Raw genomic sequence first — 27,825 nt, forward strand, 5'->3', positions numbered from 1 at the left:
TGCAATTTGAAATGTAGTGATTTATTTCATGCTACTGCAGTACCCTTCCAGATCAATCAATATAAACCCGCCCAAAAAAAAAATTATAGTAATAAATACAGCAAATCAGTCATGGTACACAGAAAATAATTTGCACTTATTAAAAGAGGAAGAACTCAAGTAGTAAAAGAGATATGAAATTCGGTATTCAAAACTGTGGAGTGACTGAATACAAGTTATGATGTCAGCACTTGAATAAAGACCAGAGGAAATATGTAAAGATACGGTCCGATTTGACTGGTTTCGATTGAGAGAAGTGATTGGAGAAGTCAACTGGATACATTCATTGTATTTAATCAGGTATTTATCCACTGTGGTAAATCATGACCAAATTTTTAAATAGGATCATCAGTAGTATAAGCACAAAAATCGATAATGATCATGAAAAGTGCAGATGATTTCGATGTCGGCGAGCTGATTACGGAACAATAGTCGGCAAGGAAGAAGTGTCACTTGGATTCCATGCAATCCCAGCAGATATTTAACTTCACTTTTTGTATCTCACGATTAAATCTACACTTAAGTACAGTGACAGTGGACGTCGACAAGGGCAGGCCTTTCCATGGGGATTTTGATTGCATATCTATAAAACGATGCCGCCCTTGGAACACAGAGGATTTGATATTCTCCACAAAGATTTGAACGTGTACAATTCGATTTTTTCCACAGAAAATACATTGATTGTTTCTGTGTCTAGTAATCTCTAATCAGGCCCGTTAAGGTACAAAGTGAGACATACACCTGACACAATTTAAAGTCAACACCCTCCGTACAACTTTAGAGGGGAGGGGGGGGGGCATGGAGGGTAAGTACTTCTGTTAGCTGTGTGAGGAAAAAAGTCTCCGCGAGATCACAACAACTCAGCCATCTTAGTTGTTTTTTCTTTAATTCTAAATACTTCGGTACAATTTGGGTCATAGCAATCTGGCCCACCTTTCTGAAAAGTGCTGAAAACACACACACACACACACATCGTCTGACACTATGGCAGCTGAATACACACCCCGCGCCACCTCAACGGCATGCTTTGGTTTTTGTCAGGTTCCACGGATCACAGACACTCACACAGACACTCCGCGGGTACAGACGATATCCAAAAATCGTAAACACACCAGAAAAGCAACCAGACTCGAAGGACCAATACTGGATCATCCGACTGCACCACACCACTGACTAAACTTCACACTTAGATCTAAAGGAAAAATAAATGCTACCCAGCAGCAGTCTATGTTTACACACCACCAAAAAACCAATCGCCAGGACGTTCATCTATTTGCACGCTGGCCCATGTAAACCGCGATCGCCTCGTTTGCTTGTTTCTCAGTGTGTAAAAGTTGCCAGTCACCAATCATGTACTAGTAGCGCCATGTGATCCCGCCAATGCAACGCCACTCGCAGCAGGTATGGAGGCTAAAACTTACCTCAACTCGATTTACCCTCCATTATATTTGCAGAATACAGTTTTAACACTTTTTTTTTTACGACATACATCTTTCTTAAATTCGTAGTGTACAATATAGTAAGTCTGTATCGTAGTAATGTAAGCAGAAAGAAGAGGAAGAAATCATTTAACTCAAAGTGTAACAGCTTAGACACAGGGCTGGGGAATGGGTATGGATGCATGGAAGAGGATAAGGGCCACAAAAAAAAAAAAAAAAAAAAAGAGTTCTGAGAATGAAGTCAGAATTCTGACTTGACTTTTTTTTTTTATTAGAATTAATCTCAGAACTCAATTTTTTGAATGTGACCCTAATCCTCCTCTGTAGGGATGGGAGAGAGAAAAAGAAAAAAGAAATAAAAGGGGCGTTGCAGCCACAAGATGGAAGGAGGGTCAAATGGGGGGGGCGGTGATACCGAGCGAAAGTGAAAGGCAGGCGAGCGAGAAGAGAGACAGACAGGCAGAGACAAAGGGAAGACAGGCGGGGAGAGACAGCGACAGTCCCAGAGAGAGGCAGCTGTCCAGGCCCCGGCGAGGCCCATCTTCCTGCTGCAGCATCTCTTCAAAAGGACCAGAGGCTGGCCTGTCTCCCTCTATCCATCCTCCATCCATCCCTCCATTCCCCCGTGTATAGCTCATATCTGGCGAGACAAGATAGGGCCCGGCGCCTCACAGACACCCGCCGAGGGGATAATTCAACGGGCAGCGTTTGGGTGTCTGTCTGTGTCCTGCTGTGGGCCTCGTCGCTCGATACACACACGCACGCACGCACACGCACCAACATAAATCTCATTAAAAAAGACCAACCAAGCAGAGGAGACAGGGGACAATTATCAGAACCACTCAAGTCAGAACCAGTCTCCTAAAAATCGAATCTGAGAGACAAATAAAAACGTCGAGGAGTTTAAACCGAAACATAATAGCCCCTCTTGCCCGCTGTCCGTGCAACAAGACGCTCTACACACAAGTCCCTCTGAGGGATTTTTTTTTTTTTTTAAATATTTATAGTAGAGTACCTCTGCATAGTTGTGACAAGCAGATTCGCATGGTAGCTAAACTATAATACAAACCCTGATCCAACTACAGTTCTGCAACTTTCTTTCAGTTTATTCTAGGCATGACAGCGTATGTAACACTTCATCGCTGCTGATTTGCATCCTTAAATTTTACAAGAAAAAAAAAACATAAGGAAAACTGTTTTTTCTCGAGTTTGTTGATTTTTTTCTAAATATGCAGGGCTTTGAATGACTTTCAAGGATGCTAATACCACGAGCTTTACTCTGAACAGTAAGGACAAAAGCAAAAAAAATGTTCAAGCGTCATAAGGATTTCACTACAGCAGTATATAAAAAAAAGAAAAATCTTCCACTATCAATGTATAGTACTCTATTATACTGGTATACCTACCAGCTTAATTACTTTTACATCCTCATCCTCATTCAGTCTTAGCCTACTTCAAGCTTTGGAAGGTAAAAAGGCAAATTAATTCACTGATCGTGACTCAGTAAGATAATCAAGTTGGTTCAAGGTCAGAACTTTAGCGATACGCGAGACTGATTCTGAGCCAAGAGACTTAGAAATGTGGAGGCTCTTTGCAACACCGCTCAGACGTGGCTCTTTGGTGCGTTCCATCACACAATGAAACGTTGAAAATCGAGGACAGATCAGGATTAAGTGCCGTCGAAATGCGGGGAGAGGCCTTAATAGGGAGCCATTTACGTAGAAAAACAATGAGCGACATTTTAAGTACCTGAGAAAGACAAAGAAAGGGAAGAAGATGCGGGGGGAGGGTCAAGAAAAAGGGATAAAATGCGGTTGGAAAAAAGAAGAAGAGACTCTTTGTTCAAAGACTAGGCATTTCTCCGCACAACATTACATTCAGTTACATCAGCTGTACCTTGATTTTCCTTTCGAATTCGGCAATCGCCCGCTCTGATCAGGGCCAAAAATAAAAGGGGAGAAACTCAGCAATCAAGAAGTTTTTTTCCCCCCTCTTTCTTTAGAAGTGTAAGTAATATACCAAAAAACCCTTGAGGGTACATATACACACACACTCTCTGTGTTGCTCTCTATGGGGCTCATTTCTCAGGACTAAAGCCGGCCCTCGTCTTTGTAGCACCAGCTGAAAAGTCTCGTTAAGGCCCACTCGTTAGCAGCAGGCGTTCTCCGTGGCAACAGCTCAGCGACGCCTCGTCTGATGTGATACCTCTGCCAAGTCGGATGCCGTTTCTCTGCGGGTGGACCGCCCCTCCCTGTCAGTGGTAGGACATGTGTATGTTTTTGGTTTTGAAGAGTCTGTCAAGCAGCAAGGCTGTGTTTCGTGTTAGCACTGGTAGCGTTTCCCCTCAGGGTGGAAGTGTTCTAGTCTGCGGTGTTCTGAACAAACACACCTGCCGGACTCTCAGTCTTTAGCTCCCTTCCCTCTGGCTGTGTCTCAAACCATGTGCATTTTTTCAGAGTGTTTTTTTTTTTTAAGATTAACACACACTCCTCTCCAGCGTCTCTCCATCAGTAGAACTTATCATCGATGCGAAAGTGAGGCCTGGTGACGTCGTCTGGGTTGAGGAACACGGAGATGGATTTCCCGGGGTTCTCGGTGACCAGCTGCTGCAGCCGCTGCGCCAGCTTGTCCTCTGAGGGCGAGATGATGCCGTTGGCCGGGTGATGGCCGGGGGAGCTGTGGCCGTTGGTGCTGGCCGCCGCCTCCTTTTTGAGCTGGCCTGCCTGCTGGGCTTGGTCCAGGGCCGCGCGGAGGTGTTCGCTGGGGTCTGAGCGCACGTGGGCCAGCTTCCTGGCGACCAGCAGCGCCTGGCTGTCGGACAGGTGTTCCAGCATGTTACACTGGGGCAGGAAGTAATTTGGGCAGTTTTTGCCCAAGATGCAGTGAGCCAGGTCATCTAGGAGACCGAGGAGGAGGCGGGCTGGGGTGTCTGGGTCAGGGCAGGACAGGTAGGTATTGGGCAGCCGGTCACAGGCCCAGAAGAGCAGGGTGCGGAGGTGGTAGGGGCTGAGGCCCATACGCGGGCGGGCCAGGATGCGGGACAGCACCGCCTTGGCTGCCTGGAACGCCTGGGCCATGGGGTAGGGAATGCACTTCTTCAACTGAACCTGACAGGACAAGAGAACAACGGAGGATAACTGTCAGTACTGAAACATGAGGGAACAAGAGGGAAAATATGGCCATTGCTACAGGCCACCAAGTCATTTTCAATGGAAGCAGGCCACATGAAGAAAAAGAAAGGGAGTGAAGAAACAGAAAACGAGATGAAAACTATCACATCTGCACTCTTGTACACTTTAACCCTGATGCACCATCAGGCTTCTTCAAGTCTCTTCCTTCTCTTGCACTGAATTTGTTTCCCCATTGGGGTTTTCATCTAATCTGAGGGAAAACTTCCCTTACCTCACTGCGAGAGAAGGCCAGTCTCCACTCCCGGTCAGGACGTCCACCCAGCGGGGAGCAGCAGGGCAGCAGGTAGAAGCCGGAGATAGCCTCCTCCTCTGTGATTTTGCCATCCCAGAAGTGGTTGGCGGTGAGCCAGCCTTGGGCCACGGCGGGCCAGCCCCTAAAGGACACCACAGGCAGCAAGTCGTACAGCACCCGGCTGGAGCCTGCCTGCAGGGACGATGGTGGTGGACTGTTACGACCTCATTGACTCAAATTTCCAATCCCCTTAAAAACCCTGACTTTCTCGAAAATGATTTTAACATTCATAGAAGATAAAAAAAAAAAAAAAAAACACAAAACACATTTACAGACTGCAATTTTCTGCAATATTGATCTTGCTCCACAAAAATGTCCTCTTTAAGTGAGCAATTTTAAAACAGAATGCAAAAGTTAAGTAGCTTGCCATCCCTTATCGATTCCGAAATAATGAGTCCAACTGCCTTTGTTTTATCATGGTTTCAACATCGGAGCGGGTTGTGGCTGTACCTGTAGGATGATGGTGGTGAGGGGCCCGTTCCTCTCCAGTCGGTCTGGGATGGGGATGCCTCTCTGGGGGCTGCGCCTCAGCTCCTCCACAGCCTCACTCACCACCCCCCAAAACCAGTCTGTCACCAGGGCAGGAGAGAAGTAGCACCCGTCCAGAGACTGAGGAGAACCCAGAGAAGGGATGGAGCCTTTACCTGGGAAGAGAAGAGGATGAACAAATATTATTTGTCTCAAAATAACAATTTTAGAATACCAGCTTTATTAAGCCCTATACAAGCTGGATTAGTTAAATTCTGGAAAAGCCATAGTTCTACACTAGCCTTCTCTCAAACTATTTTAGTTAATGGCTGTTCTTTTTACAGCTCCATCTTACAAATGGCGTTGGAGTAGCTAGTTTATGACTGCATCTTCATTCAGAGTTAACTGTTGCTTTAACTAGTGACCTACTCATTAAAAGCTGCCATACAAGATATTTATGACATCAAGTGGTGAGATTTCCACTGACAAATTGATTTTATCCTTTGCATGCATCTGTTCCTGGTGGTGTTTCTACATTTACATTGAGGACCACTGTGCTAACACCTCCATTAAGCTGTTTGAGCTTACTGCCACCATGTCTTAGGACAATTTGCTTGACAGCAATAATATCATGCATTATGACATTGCAGAGCAGTTAAGCCAGACTCGGCACTTATTGTCAGCTGAGCTCTGAGTTAGTCAAAAAACAGTGGGGAACTGCCCGAGCATTCATCTAATCGCTGCTTGTCTTTGCTTGATGATATCTAAGAGCAATGGGTCACTATCTTGCGAAGCTGGCTCTCTATCTACTGTCATGGATCACCATCTTGTTACATTAGTTCCAAGACAACAGCAGCACGGATCACAAACACGCTTCACACGAGGTAACGTCATAGATCAGTATCTTACCAACATGAAACAGTATCGATTACACATGAAAGCCCTGTGCTACGGTGCAGGTCTGCGCTTGTATTCATTTCCACACTTGTAAAGCGTACGGGCACGGCAGGTCAGTAATGGACAACAGTTCCAGCTGTCATCGCTAATAAATTCCACATCCTCCCCAAGTAATGCTAATCCAGTTCAAACAGAGCTTCAGATAACAAATGCAGTAAAGAGATTAAATGAAAATGAGTGAGGGTCGAGGAAACCATGCTGAAAGGATTAAAATCAGATATGAACTCATAACTGGATATACGCAGTATGCCCCTTTTACCCATCAATAGCATTTGTGATGCATGTGGCATCTTTTTCTGATACTGACTCATCCCATCCCACCACTACAAATAACCTAAGAGCCTGTGGGAAATGCTGCTCCGATATGACTAGGAAGCACAGAAAATGTGTGAAATGTATTTTCCAAATTGCTGAAAATTAAAGAGATCCGTATCAATAAACATCATTACTTTTTTCTTATCTGGAAAGTTCCGCACACGCGAGCGGGCGGTGGATTGATGTGGCGGTGCAATCTCGAATGTGTGATTGTGAAGCTGCGCTCATAAAAGTTTCAGCGTTTCGTATCCAGGGGAGGCGTTTTCTCGTTCCACCTAACTGGAGAGTTATAGAAGCAGGCGTGCGCCGGAGCTCGCCGGGCAAAATTGCATCACAACATCGTGCATCAAATTACCTCAGTGAGACATGAGCGTTGCCCACGCCGTCCTCCTCCTCCTCTACCCATCTAAGTCTTTCAACTTCTTGTCCTTACTTAACCATCCTCAGCTCCCAGCCAGTCCTCTTTCCCCCTTTTCCTCCAAGAATTAATCTTTCCACTCCCTGCTGGTTTCAAGTCACACTGCAAAAACTCAAAATCTTACCAAGATTATTTGTCTTATTTCAAGTCAAAAATGTCTTATTCCTAGTCAAAATATCTCATTACACTTAAAATAAGACATGATCACCTCAGAAGTAACTTGTTTTTAGACAATTGTCTCTTGTTTCAAGTGAAAATTTGCTTGTTTCATTGGCAAAATTTGTTTCTTGTTTCTAGCAAATTTTCACTTATTTCAAGTGAATTTTCACTTTTTCCACTGGCAAATTTTGCCAATGAAACAAGCAAATTTTCACTTGAAACAAGAGACAATTGTCTAAAAACAAGTTACTTCTGAGGTGATCATGTCTTATTTTAAGTGTAATGAGATATTTTGACTAGAAATAAGACATTTTTGACTTGAAATAAGACAAATAATCTTGGTAAGATTTTGCGTTTTTGCAGTGCACCCTTTCCTTCTTAGCTCCACCCACTGGCCTTTTCTCCGCTGCCCTTGCACTGATCGTCCCGAACCCTCTACCCCTCCTTACCCATCTCTCCCTCTTCCTCTTCCTCCTCCTCGGGCAGCAGTCCGTTCTCCTCCTGGCAGCAGATGCTCCAGCGGGACAGGGTGTTTGAGTCGCAGAGGCGCAGGCTGAGCCACGAGTGGCAGGGCGACGAGTGCCGCATGTCCAGGGTGACGGGCTGGTTGCGGTCGTGCAGCTTGAGCGCGGGCACCAGCAGGGTGAAGTCCAGGTCAAAGTCCACCCCCTTGGCGTAGTCGCCCAGGTCGTCGGGGTTGAGGTCCAGGACGCCCTCCCTGGCCCCGCCCGACAGCAGCAGGTACTCGTTGGCCACCGGGAGGCGCTGGTCCACCTTCTGGACCAAGCCTGGAGGAGACAATCAGTCACACTCAGCAAAATTCATATGCAAAGTCACTGGTATGTGCGCAAATGTGTACCCGCCAGCACAGCCACCGCTATGAGCAATGAGCGTTAAGTTTATGAGAAGTGTTCACTCTCTCTGTCTTTCTCTCTCACACTCATACACACACATACACACGCACATTAAAATGCATTTCATATTCTGATGCACGCCGAGACTCATCCACACACCCCGGCGCACGCACACCAGCTCCGGCGGCCGCACGGAGACAGACGGCAGCGGCTCCGCGAGCAATGAGCATATATAATTTCCGGAAGCGCGGCTTAGTTTGTTTTGAAAGGTACTGCATAAATTTATGAGTGCCAGCTGCAGTAATATTGACAGAGCAGAGCGTGTGTGAAATTAACTGCCTCCTCGGTGACCAGTGGGCTGGATGTTCACATGTGCTGCTGTGGCCGGCCTGGATGGATGCACGGCCAAGCCCACATTTTAGCAGTTCTTTGGGGGGGAGCCTTTACCCAAACCAGCAATGTCCACGCACAATGTCCCATGACTGAGAGCGGGAGCCCCATTCAGGAGCTCAACGGGAAACAGGTAAATATGGAAAAAAAAAAAAAAAAGCAGATTGAAAATGAGTAAAATGGACATTAAAAGTCAAACTTTTAATAGCAGTAATGTTTTATCGATCCTGTTCCTATTCCATTTTAGGCCCGGCTGCACCATCATTTCCCAGAGTGGTAAAAAGCAACCTTCAAACTCCTCTCTAAACAGTTTATATGAGAAAACCCCAAGCCACCAAATCCCTTTATGGCTACTTAGCTGTGTTGTAAACTTCCCCTGCTCTGGGCCCATGGGAACCACAGCACTGGAGTCAAGTAGATTATGTTTTGCCGGCTTAAGAGAGCGACTGAGAACAGCTTGATCCTGTGGCAGAGCCTGCCCTGGTCCAGGACTAACCGCTGGGGTAGGTTGGTGGTAAAGTGTGGGCCACTTTGACCGGGACCCCTTTCATGCCCTCTGCTGGAGGAGGGAGAGCATGGATGTGTGTGTGTGTGGATGTTTTTATCCCCCCAGGGCGGTGAGTGGCTGCAGAGAGCGGAAACGGGGGCATCGCGCTGAGTCGCCAGGCCCTGGCTGGGAGCACAAAGCCCCTAACATGATTCCTCTCATCCAATTACAATGCCTCGCAACCCTCGTGGCAGAACACTCCATGCTGTTTTCATGTGGAGGTGTGTGTGTGTGTTCGCATTTGAGAGAAAGAGTGCATAAGAGAGTGATAGCAGTCATAAGAAGCATGCACACAAGGCCAGATAAAATTAAACTGATGCTTACACTGCAAAAACTCAAAATCTTACCAAGATTATTTGTCTTATTTCAAGTCAAAAATGTCTTATTCCTGGTCAAAATATCTCATTAATTGGCTAAAATTGGCTAAAAACAATTTCCTTCTGAGGTGGTTATGTCTTATTTTAAGTGTAATGAGATATTTTGACTAGAAATAAGACATTTTTGACTTGAAATAAGATAAATAATCTTGGTAAGATTTTGAGTTTTTGCAGTGTATGAGTGTTCACCATGAATTCATCCACATCTCAATATGAATGTAAGAAAAAAAGACTGAAAAATAGGTTATGGTTTAGGCATTTGATGTGGGTGTGTCACTAGCATCAAGCACTGTCAGCTTCAGTCTCTACACTAAGAAATGGATTAGAAGCGCTCAATCAAACTGTTTTGCACCCATCACTGTGCTCTCTCACCAGTATTTAAAGCATTTTCGATAAACTAAATGATAAATCACTGCAAGCCGTTATGAATTCTCACATTTCAAACAACGATCAAATCAATTTCAGTATTTCAACAAGGAGGAACATAAGCCACATCTCTGAAAATACCACACATCCATTTTCTGCTTTGTATCTGAAAGCTGGAGCACAATCTCTGGGAATTAACAAAAAAAAAAAAAAAAAGGTGAGGATGGGTTGGAAAAAAAAGAAGACCAAAAATGAGTGAGAGAATCTGAGTAAAGTGGGAGTCAAAGTCAAACTTGCTGAGGAGGATCTCTGTGGCGCTTTGCTTTGAAGAGGAACAAAAATGAAAGTCTCTCATTTGATGCTGCCATTGGGGGAGCTGTCGAAGAAAAGAGGGGAAGATGAAGAGGAAGCGTGAGACGGCGCGCTTTGAATCCTCCCGTTCCTCAGCAGAGAATCGGCTCATCTCCATGTTCAGCCCCGCAGTCATCTCCTGACGAGGCCGCTGCCACGCTCTCATTGGCTGGGCTCGCCCTGTGCTCCTCGTGGCCCCCGTTGCACCTCATCCACAATGCAACAGTTCCTCAGGAACCGCGCTGTACTGCAGATACACCGTGGGCAACAAAAAAAAAAAAAAAAAAAAATCATCCTGAGTTTATTAGCAACTCTGTAACCTTCAGTTATTAAAAAATAATCACTCCGGTAAGTTCTCCGAGATGACTGCAAAAAGACAAATTGAAAGAAAGGAGAAGATTTTTCTGCTCTTTCATGAACGAGAACACGTGAGGAATGAAATGTGAGCACTTTTATCACATGAGGATGCCACATGCATCTACGGTGAAGATGGATTGTGCCCAAAGTGTGCTTAGAAATCTACACGGAGGTAGTGATTTTCCTCACATATGCAAAACCCTTGATATTCGAGGCTGCACTGGAAATTGGAAGCGCATGTAAATAGGAGGGCTCCATTCTCCATCAACCCACCACGCACACGCTGGCACACACACACACACTTATCTCCACTCTCCTCTATTGGAGGTCAGTGTTTGCGCGTGCAATTTCGAATCAAATTATGACCAATCGATTATCAGAAGCTGAAATCTGTGAAGTCGGGGGGGGGTGGAGAAGAAGGGGAGACGTGCCGTACAGGGAGATCAAACGGAGGGAGAGAAAGACAGTGTCGCGGGGAGGAGCAGATCACAAGTTGGCCAAAGGGCACAGAGTTGGACGCCGCGACTTCTGTGATTTGTTTGGTTTTATCTGCCGCTGATAAATTGGGTCAAACGGGCGAGGAGGAGGAGGCAAAGAGTGATGAAAAAGAGAATAAAGAGCGTCTTATCTCTCCGAGAGGGGCTTCAGAGGGAGAGAGAGGAGAGCTGAGGAGAAAGTGTGTGTGTGTCAATTAGCAAGGCGGCTCCAATCTCCACACTGGCGGCAGGAGTTTGAGGTTGTTCCAAACAACACAATCTACTTTTTAAATCCAAACTCTCAAATCAACCGTCGCACACCGCTTTACTGGGCATCTGCCAGCACAGGCACACACACACACTCGCATGCACACATAAACACGCATACAAACACACTGAGACCAAGAGCTGGAATGGAGACAGTCTAGGCTGGTTTCACAGACACGGATTAAGCCTAATCCTGTAAGAAATGTCTTTGAATGTAGATTTCCATTAGAGGGAATTTTTTTAAGTCGAGAACTATTTTCACTCCCGGACTAGACTCGAGTCCATCTCTGTGAAACTGGCCTATTAGACGGGTGCTGGTTCTTCCATCAGTCTCAGAGAGCGGTCGCGGTAAAGATAACAGCCTACCTGCATGATGTGCTTTTCCACACTGCGATCTGAATATGGTACAGGATTCGCAGATTAAAAAAGATTAAATAATAAATGCAGATGTGGAGGTAATTTTCTAGTCCTCTGATTCTCTTATTAAAAAAAATCATACATGAGCAATTATGCTGCTAGTTTAATAACGCTGACAGGAAACAGGATGCGTGATTGACGTGTGTAGATAACACACATGTGGCATTAAGGACTAACCAAACTCCAAAGCCAAGTCTCTGTGGAGCCTGACCTTTAATAGTGGAAAGTAGGGAGCCTGGTCTTTGGTGGCAGGAGATGTCACCACCCATAGAGAACAACATGTGGTGACATCTCCTGCCACTAAAGACCAGGCACCCCACTTCCCACTATTAAAGGTCAGGCTCCACAGAGACTTGGCTTTGGAGTTTAGTTCCTATTTAAATGTGGCCTCCTCAGAAAATGTAACTTTCAAATACATCTTCATGTGTCAGAGGGTTAGAAGAGAAGTAAGCGCCTCTGGAAGATACATTTAACCAAAGATCAAAGGAAGGCTCATTGTTCTATTTAAGATTTTTTTTTTTTTTTCTTATTCATCATACACGCTATCTTCAATAACATCTACTTGTTACTTTCTTTGCTGTATGTGAAATCCTGCTTTCTTAACATGCTATATCTCATTTGTGCACATCACTGAAGATTTAGCCTTGTCACACTGGCTGCCAAAGCCCCCCTCCAGTCATTTAATAAGCCCCTAAAAAGAATCTCTGTTCATCAATATTACATATTTAGAATTTTTCCATGAAAAAACATCCCTTTGTGCCTTAAAAGTATCTCTAAACCTTGCCCTCATTAAAAACGTGCAGATCTATGAATATGCAAATAGTCCCCCGCCCACCTCCTGCGCGCTCGCACACCAGCTCCTGACCAGAACTCAGTTCACAAGACGTGGAAATCCTGTCCACAACAGGCAAGAATATTGTGCTATATTTGACAGATTTTTTTTTTCACACTAATACATTAATATTGTTCATGTGATGAAACAAGCTGTGACCGGCGGAGCTGCTATTACTGATACTATATATACAGTAACCTTTTAATTCACTGTTACATAGTAACCTTTTAATTCAAGGTTACTATATATATAGTAACCTTTTAATTCACTGTTTAAATGTCTCTTCTGGCATTTATTCCTTATATTCCTTATTAGCGCATATCAAATCAGATAATGTGTGATATGCATGAGTAAACAGAATAATTCAAAGAACTTGTAATAGACTTTTTTTCTTGTCTTTGTGTGTGTAATCAACTTGTGAATTTTTATAGAGATATCTGAAAGTACAATTTTGAACCCCTTTCCCCTGTGTGTTAAAAACAGTGTTTTTTGGTAATATGTGGTCATAAATAGGTGATTTTCAAAACTTTCCACCAATGGGATTCCTTGGGACTTTTTTTTCCTCACTCAGGACAAACTGAGGATACAAAATCAGTTGAGTTTGCTTCTCTTGCAATTTGTCCTAGGTTGACCCCAATTTTGGCCTAAAATTACTGGACTATAGTCGACACTTTAGGGCTCATAAGTATAGAAAAACACTTTTGAGTGGAGGGAAACGTCAAGACTACACTGTCGTGTTTTGCAGTACGTCTGGCAGTGTTTCTAGCTCCTGACAATGCAAACATTTACTTTCAGCATTAAAAGCTGGAGTGCAGCCGGAAATATCTTATAGCTGATTCATGCTTCAAGCGCAAAAAAGAGCACACGGTGACAAAGGAGAGCACGCGGTGACAATGACGCACCTGCAGCCAAAACACACACATTAGAATATGAAGCAACACTGACGGCACCTCAGCAGCTCCAGGGACTCACGAGTTCTGGTGGGGTTCTTTTTTTTTTTTTTTTCTCCCTTTTTCGGTTTGTGGAAAGCCAAATTTTCCGAAAGCGGGACCACATAAGTGCTGCAATTCAGGCACAGAATCTTCACAGGAAACGCAAGAAGCATGAACGCCTGTGTTACAAAAATATCACAGCGGCAGCACTGTGTATCCAGCCAGCATGAAAGCATGAACCAAACCTTAGCAGGTAAAATGAATGCGTTTGCTATGATTCAGGAGCAATTAGTGGTGCTCAGGCTTTTGCTGCAAGGGCAAACAACCTGTCCAAGAAGCCAAGCTGGCAGAGTCAATATCTAATTTTAAAAATGCTACGTGTGGCATTTCAACAGCGATAAGTCGTCACCACATTATTTTGAGGTATAATTTGAGGTTTAATTACCACAAAAAAAGGCCATCACTAAGACACCGCCAGCCTCTTTGGGCCTCTACACTGCATTTTACATGGTGAGCCATTGGGTTTCACGCAAGTTTCACAGGAGTCTGCTTGAAAAATACAACTTTACACCAGTCCCACATCACATTGAGGCTACACCTACATAAAGACATTTTTTTTCTTCGCATTTGTTCTATCAACATGAAAACAGTGTTTTTGGTCACTGAGAATGCAACTTTTGGAATACTCATCCTAAATTTGAGTAAACAAATGCTACTTCTATAATCTTAGACAAGTGTGTCTTATACTTTTAAGTCTCTCAGAGCTAAAAAATGAGACCAACGATACTTTCTTAAAAGGACTGAGTGGTAAATTCACTCCATTGACAGTGAAAAGGAAGCTGACTTTAAAGACAATTACCCCTTTTCCACCAAAGTGGTTCCAGGGCTGGTTCGGAGCCAGTACCTGACTTAGCACTGTTTTTTTTTTGTTTTTTTTCCACCGCCCACCACGTCATTGGTGGGCGGGGATACAGACCCAAACAGGAACGGCGAACACTATCTAAAACCGGTTCTTTGTTGGGACCAGTTAAGCACCGGCTCTAGCACCAGCTCCGAACTAACACCAGGTGCTTTTTGGTGGAAAAGGGGCAAATGAGGCAGTTACCAGTGTGACAGGAATTACAACAAATGATCATGCCTGATAACTAACTTTGAGTGGAAAAGCTCAAGATTACACTACACCCATATGCACATATGTACACACACGCACACACACACACACACACACACACACACAGGGAGTGCACACAACCAGGCACGCGTTAAAGATGAAGCTCCAATGTGACACAGCTGACAAAACCCCCCGAAGCGGTGCAGAGCAGCAACATGAGAGAGCAGCCGTATTTCATCACAGCCAGAGCAGGGTGAGAATATTCAGCCACACGCCTCTCGTTTGATAGAGTCCAAAAATAGTATCGTAAATCTCTGGAAAATGGGATTCCACCAAATAAGGTGAGGGCTTCAATGTGCTGTGCTGCCAAAGGAGGCTGCTGGAAGAGAGGGTCTGAAAAGGTGACTGTTCTATAAGCTGTGCTGCATTACAGCTCAGATGTAGGGCAAGCTAGTAATCTCATCCTTACGCATTTATTTTGAACCTTTATTTATCCAGGGGAAGATGACATGAACACACCCTTCTTCAGCAGATGCCCGGAACAACCTCAACTAATGCCCGGTGCAAGATTTCTGTGCGTAGCTTAACAGGCATAAGCTGTGCGTGAATGCAATCGTGTCATCTGCATACATTAGCATGCATGCTTCTCATGATGATCACATGCCTGAGAGCTGGTTCTGGCTCTGATTTGTTCAGCCAATCCCAGACAGAGGACCGCACTGCTCTAACTGTGGAATCGGCCACCATGTTGCAACCTTCAGATGGCACGTGACATCACATGACTCCAAAATGCAACAATGTCAGCTGCAACTGTGCAATCGTGAATGTGCGCAGTCAACTACAGTGGTCCCTCGCTATAACGCGGTTCACCTTTCGCGGCCTCACAGTTTCGCGGATTTTTTTTTGTGCAATTTTGCATGCTTTTTTTTTTTTTTTTTTTTTTTACAGCGCATTGTGTTCTGCATCCTGATTGGCTAAGGGACTGTACACCATTGTCAATCAATCTCCTCCGTGCCGGGTCTCCTGTACTGTACAGAATGCGTTCAGCTTGCCTAAAGTGTGTAGTGAGGGGTTTTACAGCCTTAAAACATCTAGAATAATTGTAAAAAATAAAGCTGACTACTTTGCGGATTTCGCCTATTGCGGGTTATTTTTAGAACATAACTCCCGCGATTAACGGGGGACCACTGTATATCCATTTCCACATCGAGAATGAACCACAAACTAACTTTAATAAGGCTGACTACCTCGCGGTTCCACGGTAAAGGCTTATTTCTATTTCATGTAATTTCTTGCAAGACACTTGTTGTAAACCTCCTGAAAATTCAAAGTGCAGACGCATGACAATCTGCCATTTGGCACTGAATGGCTGGAAGCCTTGCAGCACAGATTTTTAAATTTTGCCATAGAGATGTTATGATTAAGAAGTAATCACCCATACTTCATGATTACAGATATGTCATTTTGTATGTCTGTTGGTACTATAGCCATGAAAGGTTTTGAGAAGAGGCTGGCATCTTTATAGCTGTGTTTTCATCAACCTTTTGTGGACTCCTTTTGCTGAAACAAATGAAAATCGCCGGATGGAAGCAGCAAATGTCAAGCAAAAGCCCCAAAATGACACCACAGCTTTACATGCTCACTTGTGGCTAAACTATTTATTTGATCAAAAAGAACCACCTGTGTAGAAAAGTCACAACGCTGCATGTTGAAATCAGGCTCACAAAGTTTCCTGCACGTCCTCTCCCTACCCCTCTCCCATCGTTCCGGGCGCTCTCAGCAGGAAAACTACCTACTACAGCAGAGAATGCCATAAAAAAATAATCTGAAAAACAGCCTCGTCACGAAAGGAGCAGTTCAATCCGTTACAAATGAGTCTTGACTAATGTAGTCTGAACCGAATGCTATCTTCGCTTTTCAACAAGCGCTTCTCGCAGCCTTCCCTCGCTCGCTAATAGCAGGATTAATCCCAGACAACCCAGCCGCTGAAAGGTGAGCCATTCCGCCTGCTCGCTGTTTATGAATTCATATCAAGCCAGGAGATTAGTTCAAAATAGGCCTTTTAAAGAAGGTGGGATGGATATGTTCCAATTTAATCCGATTGGGTGGATGTCTCAGATCATTGTGCCAGGTGTGTGTATATATGCCTGTGTGAGTGAGTGTGTGTGTGTGTGTGTTTACCAGAGAAAACAGGGCTGATAGAGTTGACAGACACGGTGATTTTGACCCACCTGCATAGAAGAAGGACTTAGGGAGCCATCAATTCCTTATAGCTCCCTACCTTTACTTTAATGGCTCCTACACACTCGGGTCCTCACACTATGGGCCTGTGTCAGTATCAATATCTTGATGTCATCTAGAATTTTGGATATAATATGCATTAAGTGTTTTCTGTATTTTCCTTTTTTTAAAGGCTGCGTTACAAAACTGCTGGAGATGTTCTTTTATTTGCCTTTACCTGCGTGGTCATCATTTCCACATTACTAATGATTGTTTATCAAAAATCTCATTGTCAGTCTCAAGCGACAACAGTCATCCCTGCAATATCATCACAATATCGAGAATGAGGTTTTGAGTCATGCACAAGTTTTTCGCAATATCTGATTTTGTCCATAACGCCGAGTCCTAGTGTAACTGGAATGAGTGTCGCTGTCAGGGAAGTCTTGTTTTTTTTAAATCTTACACTTGTGGCCTGCAGGTTTGTCTGGCACTTAGAAAGACCATCCTTCAAGCAGATGACCCAGGATCAAGGCCACATACTTGCAAGCATGCACTCTGCCAAAGTGTCCTTGAGCCTGATGCTAAATCCCCAAAAAGTAAAGCGCAGCCTATGGAAATCACAATAAATATTGAACCAGCACCCACATGAATCATGAATCATATCGGAGGGGTCTCTGGAGTGTTGTAATGTACATGATCAAACCTGCAGGCTGCCTATCGGTGTGAGGCCAGCTGTCAGAGCTGATGAAAACATTTTCGGATTAGGGTTTACATGAATGACAAGTGATAAGTGGCAACCCTGTGCCGTGGAGGGCCAAGTGTATGCAGATTTTTATTCCATTGGGTCCGTGGTTCAACACACACAATCAAACCTCTGACACTGTCTTTGTAAGCATTAAACCACCCTGTATTTGAACGTGCTGCTGCTTGAATGCCATATTTAAAAAAGAAGAAGGAAATACCCCCTCTTCTTTAATAGAGATCGACCAATTATTGTCTGTTGCTGGCTTCTGCTTCTCGTAGGTGACAGGACCAACCTCTGCCTGAGCAAAGCCAAACAGAGAGCGGTGGCTGTTGGTCATAAAAGTAAGAACTATAATATGCAGCTGTTGGATGGTTACTAACGAGTGTGTATCCTCGTACTGTACTCTGTTTGAAAACTTGAAATGTATCATTTCTAAGTTAAATGAGCACTGTTTTAGAGATGATTTTGGTACGGCCACAACAAGAAACAATTACAGCGATGCACACAGTGACACAAAAATGCGAAGCACGGCTCTATCCCCACCCGTGTTCTGAGAGGGTTTATGCGCCAAGGGAAAAATCTAGCCTCATTACAGTGAGTCAAGGCACCTCCAGGGAATGCCAGCTAGCTGCTGTCACCCTCCTGTGTACCCAGCCGGCATGTTTTTAGTGAGGTCTCAGAAATAGGAGAGGATGCTGAAAGGCTGTGCTTTTAGTTACCACAGCTTGGTGTTGCTAAACTGGGACTACTGAGCGGTTAATGTTGGGCACAGGAGAAAAGATAATATGGTTACAATTTTTAGTTCCCTTCTCATTGGATTTGTATTTAACTTGGTTTTACAGCAAGACGAAAACTCTAAATTGTTACTTAAGGACAGAGGGGTTACAATGTTCACTTCAATTTTAATTCATTTATTCATTTTCATTTAAATAAAATTTATATAAAGGAAAAAAAAACTAAGTTGTAATTCCAGTAAGTTGCACTTCAAATACAAGATGTTCAAATTTAAGCACCATCAGCCAAAGCTCTGCATTTTGAAGTATTTTGTTTTGGGAAGCTATTCATTAATTATATTTTCCTACTGGGAGCTCCATGCAACTTTGTTTTTCAAGTAATGTTAATTAAACATCTGTTAGTTGAAAGCAAGGTTTGTGTTGGTGTTTCTAACACTGGAAATGTTGACATGGCAATTCATATTTACAGCAAATGAATATCAACCGTGGATATCGTTTATTGCTGTCCTTGATTACTAATAATCATATTGGTACTGGCCCTGAAAAATCAATATTGGTCAATTCCTATTCTTTAAACCTTTAAAAGGGTAAAGCTAGAAAGGTTACAGTTTGCACCCTCCAATGTTTCAATTTGCATTATGAAAAAAAATGACAAAATAACAAACCTAAAGTTTTGAAGTTTTCCTACATCATTTCCCAGCATTTCAGAGCTCCAGCATGCACACAGGACAATGTATTGTTAGTAGGTGACAGCTTGGAAACAATGAAATGCTTCCTGCCTCAGGAATCTTTACAGCTATGTACATGCAGAACAAATACTGTAATGTCATCTTTGATTATTAAAATGTGCAGCATGGTGGATAGCACGTCATGCCAAGTCCCAACACCTCTCCACTGAAGATGCCGTACAAGCCATGATGATGCCAAACTGAATTCCACAGCAGGCACCCTGACACAGAATTAATGAATGATGTCATGTGGCGTCTGTGTGGGGGCACATGTGTGTGTGTGTGTGTGTGTGAGTGAAGCAGGTTAATCACAGGACACCATTCTTGTATTTAATTAGCAGACAGTTGATGGTTAATTAGTTAGAAATCCTGCCCAATCAGAGGTTGTGTGGCCTACAATGCACTTTTCCTCTTACAATGTTGATATATGGGCGCCTGCTCGGGAAAATTTACAGCCCAGGGAGTAAATTTTTCTTTTGGATTCACTTTGCGTGCTGTGATGCATGAAGCTGGCAGCACTGGAAAGTGCTTTTGAAACAATAAAGATTTAACGCTGCCAAATGCCGAAAGCATGTTAGAAGTACAATCACCGTAATTTATTGCCCCCATGATGCAGCGCATCTGTGCTCTTTGCAGTCACAGTGTGTCTGCACCAACACGAACTGCGTGAAAAGACTGTTTGAAACGGTAGTCTTGATAACCAGATGGAAACATTACAGTCAGCTAATGGTGCAATGCCATTAGCTTATACTAGACTGCGACACTTTAATGCTTGGCAAAATATGAGGGTACCTCGCTTGCTAAATGAAACATCAATAACAAGTCGTCAGTGACTGCTTCCCCTCCTGCGGCTGCTGAAGAAAACTGACAACCTGTGGGATACCCCGTATTGTGTGCCTGTTTCCATGCACAGTGCACAGCTACAATTCTTCACAACGCTTCACACTTAGCGTAATCAAAAGCAGCCCCTGGTGGATGGAGACAGAATAACAACAGCAACGATGGGCCCCGAGGGGCTGGGAGTAAGTGAGCTATCAGCCCCAGACAGGCTCCTGGATCCAAAGTGGGAGAGCTGGCAACATTAACACGGCATTACTCAGCTAGACTGACCGTGTGGGTGTGCGGGCCCCCGAGCCTGCACTGTGAACTACAGCCCAACTGGGAGCATCAAAGCTGGACGCCACAACATGGCAGAGAGCAAGAGCAATCGAAACACCAACATGCCGCAAATCACTCAGCAGATAAGACCGCCAGCACCAATGGGCCCCAGTTGGAGACAGCCGGTGGCGAGCTATCCAATCACCATCAATTTACCAAGAAAACACCGCCCAGGAGGCCAGTGCCTCACTCAGCTAAGTGAACTGCTTCCCGAGGGCCTGCAGCTGTCACTCCAATGGTTAGAATTCAGCAAGGAGGGATTTTTTTTTTCCCCCAAAATGAAATATGCATAGAATACATCAAAGTTTACCCTTGTAGAGGGGAGAAAGTTTGGATGAACAACTTTCCGTCAGGTAAATATACCCCATATTAAGACCTCATCTGCTGCCCATGGAAAACCCCAGGTATTCTCTGCTGCTCCACTCTATTACTCACTGACTTTATTTGATTTTATTTTTTATTATTATTTTTGCAGGGGTTACCTGTATCTTACATGGCAGGAGGACAAAACAATCAAACACACAGGCATATAAATATACAGACTCACATGCACAAGCTCGCTCTCTGTCACTCAAACACACACACACACACACACACATATTTGTTTGTTGTTTGGTTTTTCATTTTCCATCTCAGCTGAAGGTGAACTCTTGACTCATGCTTCTCTTGACTGGGGAATGACCAGCGCTCCGCTCCCTCCCACTCATCCCGCCTCCGCCTCTCAATGCCAGAGCCCAAACGTGCATGCAGTTAAATGGGAAAAAAAAAACAGTGGGAAAACAAAAGGCTGATGTAATGAGGCCTATGGGGAGAGGGAAGTGCGGGTCACCGGCAGCTGAGGAGAAGTTGTGGTGCACTCTGGGAAGAGGGAGCGTGCGCGCAGGGTGCGGCGGTGGAGCGGCAAAGCTGGGCTGGGAAGCTGCCATGAATTTTCTAATATTTTTCAACCCTGTCTGCAGTCTCTTCTCTTAACCGAGTGAAACATCCTACTGTCAGCCCTGTCTGAGCTCTCTTGTCTTTACCAAGTGAAACGCCCTATTGTCGAAAATCTCAGGTTTGAATTCCGCGTTGACATCTTCATCATCAGTGACATATTTAACTTTGATCAAAATATCCCACTGGCTGGTGGTGAGGTGGTAACCCTGGCACACAAGTTCAGCAGCTCTCCATCCATCTCTATCTTCATCAGGCTTTTGTTTCTCAACACTTATATACAGTACAGTAGCTCCCACCGTGCTTCCCTCAAGGCAACCCGTAGTGTTTACTCAAATGCAAAGTAAATAAGACTCTCTTTTTGGATGTGGCTGTCTGTGAGGAAACTTGCTCTGTAGCCGTGTGTGTGTGTGTTTAATCTCTTTCTCGCTCCTTTCGCTGACAGTGTGCAAAGCCCAGTGGGGATCCCACTACAGCTCAAACTTTATAAAAGCCGAGCAAGAGCAGCCACAACCACTCGTGTGTGTGTGAGCAGCACGCACCTGCGCACAACACACAACACACAAACACACACACACACGTCTCTGGTGATGATGCATCCTGCAGCAGTCCGGCATGCTGTAACAAAGCCGCTCCATCAGGGGACAGGTATTTGCTGCTCAGTGCTGCCTTTCCTCCTGGTGTTGCTAATGCAGCTTCCACGGCATGCTTTACATAGCCAGAATCCAACGCAAATGCTCTCCCTCGTCTGTGAAAAATGCAAAAGTGTTTTTTTTCCATCTTTTTTTTTTTTTTTTTAATACGCTGTCAGAGCTGTCACAGCGGGTGGTGAGGAACAGGGACGTGAAAACACCAGAGAACCCTCGGATTGCTCCAGCGAATCCAGCCTCAAAGCTGAAAAAAGTTACTGGCAGGTTCTCAAAAGAGAGCGAGAGAGAGAGAGAGAGAGTAGACAGAAAAAGAGAGAACTGTAACTGAGTGGGTAGGGTGGAGGTGGGGGCAGACAAACAGGAGAGCATAGGACCTCGCACTGGGAGCATGAAAAATGAAACGCAAAAGAGAAGATGCAGAAATACACATTAAAAAAAAAAAGAGTTAAAAGTTTATGATACCTTGCAGGGAAAAATAAATCAGTGCCTCTACATAGTGATACAAGGAGATGGGTAGAGTTTTGCTTCTGTGCAGTTTTTTCCCTGGGCGAGGCTGCCTGTTTGATTAAGCTATTTCAGTTGGTTGAGATGAGGAGTCGTACAGCAGAGGAGGAGAAGCACAGAGATCCACAAGGGCTGCCTGTCAGCTAATCCAATATTTGACTGGATTAGTAAAAGCGCCTGTTATGATATTTTGAGGCAAACAATAGGCTGAGCCAAATGCAGACCTCTCTCCATGGCGACTGTTGCGGGGATGACGCGGGGAGACGGAGAGGAGACTTAGCTCCGCCGCGGCCATTTGCATTGTGCCTCTTCGCGAGCCATTCAGGGCCCCGCCGGGGGAGAGCGAGAGCGAGAGGGAGAAAAATCGAAAAGGAGGGAACACGCAAAAGGAGGAAACAAAAAGACAGGAGGGGGCTCGGGCAAAGAGGAAAAATGACAGCGTGAAGAAAGACAGATGAAGACAGCTGAAAAAGAACGGGACAAAATCTATCAGGACAGGGGCCAAAGACGCTTTGTTTGCAGAGCACTGGGACAGGCTGATGGTGACAGGAGGGAGCAGGGCTGACAGAGGGACACAGGGAGGGAGGAGAGTGCCACCTATTGGACAAAAAAGCACACTTCAGCTTATCCTCACAACTGACAGCATTAATAAACAATAAATCTGGGACAGCCGTATGTCTGCTGAGTATAGAGCCCATTCCTGAGTAATGAAGTCATTCATTTTAGTTAGCAAGGATGGATGACAGAGAGCCTAGAGCCACTTATAATCAAAATATTAACCATATGTCCCACTATTCTGGTATGCCATGCAGAATGTAATTAGTATTTCAAAGACTTCTAATTTTCAAGTTTCAAATTGGCACTTCCAGCTAGGAACTTCTAATTGTGCGCAATCAGTAAAATATATCTTTGTATCACAGCTGATTTTGTTTATTAAGCCCGTTTTGGTAACCCGACTGATTTGAACATCTGAGGTACGGCGATAAGCTGTTGTGCAAACTGCTACCTCAAATCGACCATCACGTGCAGGAGGACTAATCAGATAACGCTAAAAAAATGAACACACTGTTTCTCATAAAGTGGACTGACTGGTAAAACAAAGTGTTTGATACGTGATGCTACCAGACCTGTTCATTTGCATGCAAGATGATAATATGTCTATCAGAAGATAAAAATTTAATTAGTTAAAACAAAGTGCTTGTCACATGATGCTACCAGGCCTATTAATTTGCTTGTAAGATGATAACAACACGTCTATCACGAGCTAAAAATAGACTGTGTACCTGGTCTGTTGTGTAGACTAAGCTTCCAGTGAGCCCTTAACTATTGATTGCTTCTGTGTGTTTTAGTATGCATCTTCAATGTTTCACAATGACACAGCATGTTTAAGGCTGCACAACTAAACACTCATGTGTTATCAGCCAGAGTCACAAAGTGGGGCTGCAATAAAGAGCGTCCCATCCCCACTAATTGAGACCCTGCAGCTTTGCTGTTTTTGCCTAAATTAAAATCTGTTGTGGGGTATGTGCACTTTCTCTACAACTGGATGTTTTCAGCCTCAGGAAGATGTTGCCATTCGTTCTGGTATGCTTTAACAACGAAAACGGACTGACTGAAGTTCCTTCCACAGCTGCAACTATACTTGGAACCTTAATCTTCTCTGTATGTAGACTGACTGATTCAATTTTGGATTTCAAAGACAACAACCCCGAGGTTAGCATATAAAAGAGTTGGACATGTACTTCCACTGAACCTGAAAGGTTTAGAACCCTCATTCAAATTGAAATCAACTTTTCACGTCCGTGTACCATTGCCACAGATTTCCATATCAACTGATACGGACGCCGCTGACTCTCTGAGGCGGCAGGCTTTACAGTTAATGATCAAATCAGCAGGAAGGAGCGGGGAATCAAGTTTTCACCTCAGCTGCCACCAGGTGGTGGTCTGTTACAGGTTGCTGTGGTTTTGACATTTTTGCACCGATGAACAAAAGTTGTTATAGCTACTGTTATGGTTCAGTTTCTCTCTTCTTCAGTCGGAGTCCATTAGCCGTTTAACGTTAATGAACTGTACTCTTCTCTACTAAAGGTTAGCTACACAGCAACTATTTGCAGCATTGAAGGTAAGTAAAAGCTATGTTTGATGATATTTGCCAGGTGGGCTCGCTAGTTTACAGGTGCTGACTGCTAATAGGAGAAGCACAGTCTTTGATCATGTTCTGATAATCTTGTCACTATTGTTAGATTTCAGTTGAGTTTTGACAGCTGTCTGAGCGCAGGTGTAACACAGCAGGACACACACATTCAAATGATGATGGTTCTTTTGGTGATTTATACTGATAGGACTACAGCCACAGCACAACATACAGCTCTATGGCATTGTCGCCATAGCAACTGTCCATAGCCACCATTTTATTCTGTACCACCCCAAATGACCACAACAAACTGTGCAATGATTCTTCTACTTCACTCAAGTTCTGTGCATATCTCCAAATGTCATCAATCAGTATTACAACTCATTTAAAATCCACTGAATACAGCAACGATAAGTTAACCCAAACACATCCTGGATACAATTAGATGACCAAACTAGAATGTTTTCTAAATCAAGATCCAAATGTGGTCTCTTACCCTGCTTCATAAACAGCGAGAGATTACTGCACAAACCAACATTAGCAATAAAAAAAATGTGTTTCCTGCAGTTGCCTTCACCAGGGAAACTGTACAACATAACACTAGCTCTAGTGAAATGACTATGTTGTTGGTGCACTATGTCAGTGTGGCTCATCAAGTACCAAGGAGCTGTCACTACAGCGCTGCTGTCATTTTATCATGTTGTGACAGAATATATAGAGAAATTCTCAGCACTGGAAATATTTGTCTTAGCCTACTGCTGTGTATTTAATAACACGAGGCAACTAGTGTCACACTGATTCTGACACCAACACGGTGTGTATTAATGCAGTAGTTCCCAAAGTTGGGTTTGGGGGTCTTCCAGGGAGCCCCCAGTGAATGAGGACAGTGATGATCCATTTCATTTATTTCACTCCTAAAACATCAGGCCTGACACACATGCATGACTACTTGGATCACAGGTTTCACTGTTTCAGCCCATTCTCACCCCACCTACCCCACATGCAGTTCTAAATTAGATCTATCAACAAAAACCTTCCAACTTAGGGCTCCTCAGACAAAAAAACACAATCCATCATCTCTTTCATATTAATATGGAAATAAACGACGACAATGATTAATGACAGGAATCAATCCGGTACACCGCCATATTACAGCGCCTATTCCCCCGTGTGTTTTGCATACCTAGCATGTTGAAGATGAAGTCCTTGGCAGTGTGGACCTCTAAGGCGGTCTGGTCTCCGAACTCGCCCTGCTCCAGCAGCACCAGCTCGGACACCTGGGCCGACAGCTGCTCCAGGGTGGCCCCCGACCGGAAGTCCACCTCCGACGGCTTCTTGGCAGGGGCCGGGGAGCGCGGCACCACTGCACTCATTAGGGACTCCATCTCTACAACCCTGAACCCTGCAGGGGTGAGGAAAAGTGGTCAGCGGGACAGATGGTTTTAGGCTTGTTATCCTATGGATTCAAGATCTTAACATCACAACATTATTACGTGCATCTGCCAGGGGATAAATGGGGTGTGAACAAAAACCTGGCTCTAACGGTTCTGATTTTTGAATCAGATGATGACTCTAACTCTTAAAGCCTTTATTTAAACCTTATTACTGTTTCCACTGCAGTTTCGTGCTTTCTTATGTTCAATGTCCTCATGTTGTGCTTTGTGAGGCACCTAAATAGTGACATGACACCAGACAAAAAAAAAAAAAAAAAAAAGGACATTAACCCTCCCATTATCTTGGGAGTTGCTTCATATCTCATTACATTTCCTAATTTAATGGGGACAAGTGAGTCAAGATAAAATTAGTATGATGGTGTGTTTTCAAGGTGCTGTACACATTTTGTACACATAGGTGTTTCTTTGAGGTCTATATGACCCTAAGCTTTTTTTTTTCTTTAGCAGTATAACACATATAAGAAACATCAACATGTTACATTCATTTGTTTTAGCTGTTTTTGATGATACTGAGGAACTATAACATGCCATCTATAATGGTCAAATAACTTAACCAAACTTTAACCTAACATAATCATACATGTAGTAGTGAGAGAACCCAGTTCACATGATTTGGGAGGGGGAAACATGATTGCCACGAGAACTCTGGTGCATCAGGGGGTTGAGAGTTTTATTTAAAGGGCTACTCAGGTAGTCAACAAGACACTGTACCTGACACATGAACTTAGGTAGGCTAACCATTTTCTGGAGATTTAAATTATAGGGGTCAAGCAGAACCCAGCTGGTAAAACGTGTTAGTAAATTTAAAGGTAATAGGAAGGTTGAGAGATGGTTAAATGTGTCTGACCTGAAAAACGCCCCTTCATGAAAGAGGTGGCTGCTTTATATTCACAAATGTGCCACAGTTTAGGCTTTGTCGTGCTAATCTAAGATCACATTATGTATCCCCCACTGCTTATTAACCACGAGATTTGTAGTTTACCGTCTGGAACTGCAATTCTGTGCGGATGACCAACACATCTGCCTCATTTGTGACTGGCATTAGTGCGAGAAGTCCATCATTTAGTCGTGCTGTAGTCGAGTTAGTCGAAATGTAAACAAAGCTCAGTCGAGCGGAATGCCAACATGGCTCCTGCCCCACCAAAACTAGGTCAATTAGCCAGGCTCGTCAGCTGCTACATGCTAAGCTAATAGCCAGGCTAATTAGCCGGCTTGTTGGCTGCCTGACAGACGATACGTGCACTAATGTCATGTATGAGTTGGTTCCAGTCAGATAAAACATTAGCCGGAGCTGCATTAGCCGAGCTCATGTCCCTGTTATCCTGTTGTGTTGGCACACCATTTGCTCTGCAGTGATAAGGTCGATGTGCTGCCTCGCCCAAAGACAGCTAACTTCTGTTATTAGCGAATATTAGCCAGCTAGCCTCGTCAAATTAGCCTGCTAGCATGACAGATGGGGACAGTGAGGATAAGTGCAGCAGCACACACGCACACACACACACTCATCCACTCATGCATACACATCCACACACACACATACACTCACACACGCATACACACACACACACACACATACACACACATTCACATGCACTCAGCTCAGGTCTCAGCTAGCTTACGAAGCAGCGGACCACAGCAAAATCATTAGCTATCAAGGCTAATCGGTTCAAATATCACAAGCAGGCACACACCCTTTACACAGTGATGCGAGGGAGTTTCTTCGCTATCTTCTGGGTTTACTGTTTTGGTCCCTGTGGTGAAATCCGATTTCTTCAGCTGTCATTTCCAACAGGTCCCAGGCGCCACCTTCCCCCTGGCAACACCGTCCCAGAAATCATGGTCCTACTCAGAGGATCCTGGGATTAGTAGTATTATGTGCTGAGTGCGCTCACACACTATAACAAAGCGGATTTGAGTGAGGTTAGTGCCGAGGCAATGACTAAAATGATGTGCTTGTGCCCTCGCGGAGGTTTTAATGTTTTAATGTGTGAGCAGTGTGCGGTGAAGTCC

At 44.2% G+C, this 27,825-nt stretch overlaps 1 protein-coding gene across 1 annotated transcript; it reads right to left on the reverse strand.

Annotated features, from left to right (window-relative positions):
* Positions 1 to 27,825, reverse strand: tmem102 (transmembrane protein 102). Its single transcript, XM_030076008.1, has 6 exons — positions 27,507 to 27,825; positions 25,545 to 25,763; positions 7,728 to 8,066; positions 5,412 to 5,605; positions 4,881 to 5,093; positions 1 to 4,585 (listed from the first exon to the last, which is right to left on the reverse strand). The coding sequence occupies exons 2-6, from the start codon at positions 25,744 to 25,746 to the stop codon at positions 3,986 to 3,988; spliced, it is 1,548 nt and encodes a 515-aa protein (XP_029931868.1). The 5' UTR covers positions 25,747 to 25,763; positions 27,507 to 27,825; the 3' UTR covers positions 1 to 3,985.

The sequence above is a fragment of the Myripristis murdjan genome, chromosome 18 (genome assembly GCF_902150065.1).
Source record: "Myripristis murdjan chromosome 18, fMyrMur1.1, whole genome shotgun sequence".
In the NCBI taxonomy this organism is placed as follows: domain Eukaryota; kingdom Metazoa; phylum Chordata; class Actinopteri; order Holocentriformes; family Holocentridae; genus Myripristis; species Myripristis murdjan.

Coding starts and splice junctions, on each gene's coding strand:
- tmem102 (XM_030076008.1), bottom strand. CDS start 25,746: ATGGAGTCCCTAATGAGTGCAGTGGTGCCGCGCTCCCCGGCCCCTGCC. Junction 8,067..25,544: donor CTTCATCTTCAACATGCTAG/GTATGCAAAACA, acceptor TGTCTCCTCCAG/GCTTGGTCCAGAAGGTGGAC. Junction 5,606..7,727: donor AGAGGAAGAGGGAGAGATGG/GTAAGGAGGGGT, acceptor TTCTCTTCCCAG/GTAAAGGCTCCATCCCTTCT.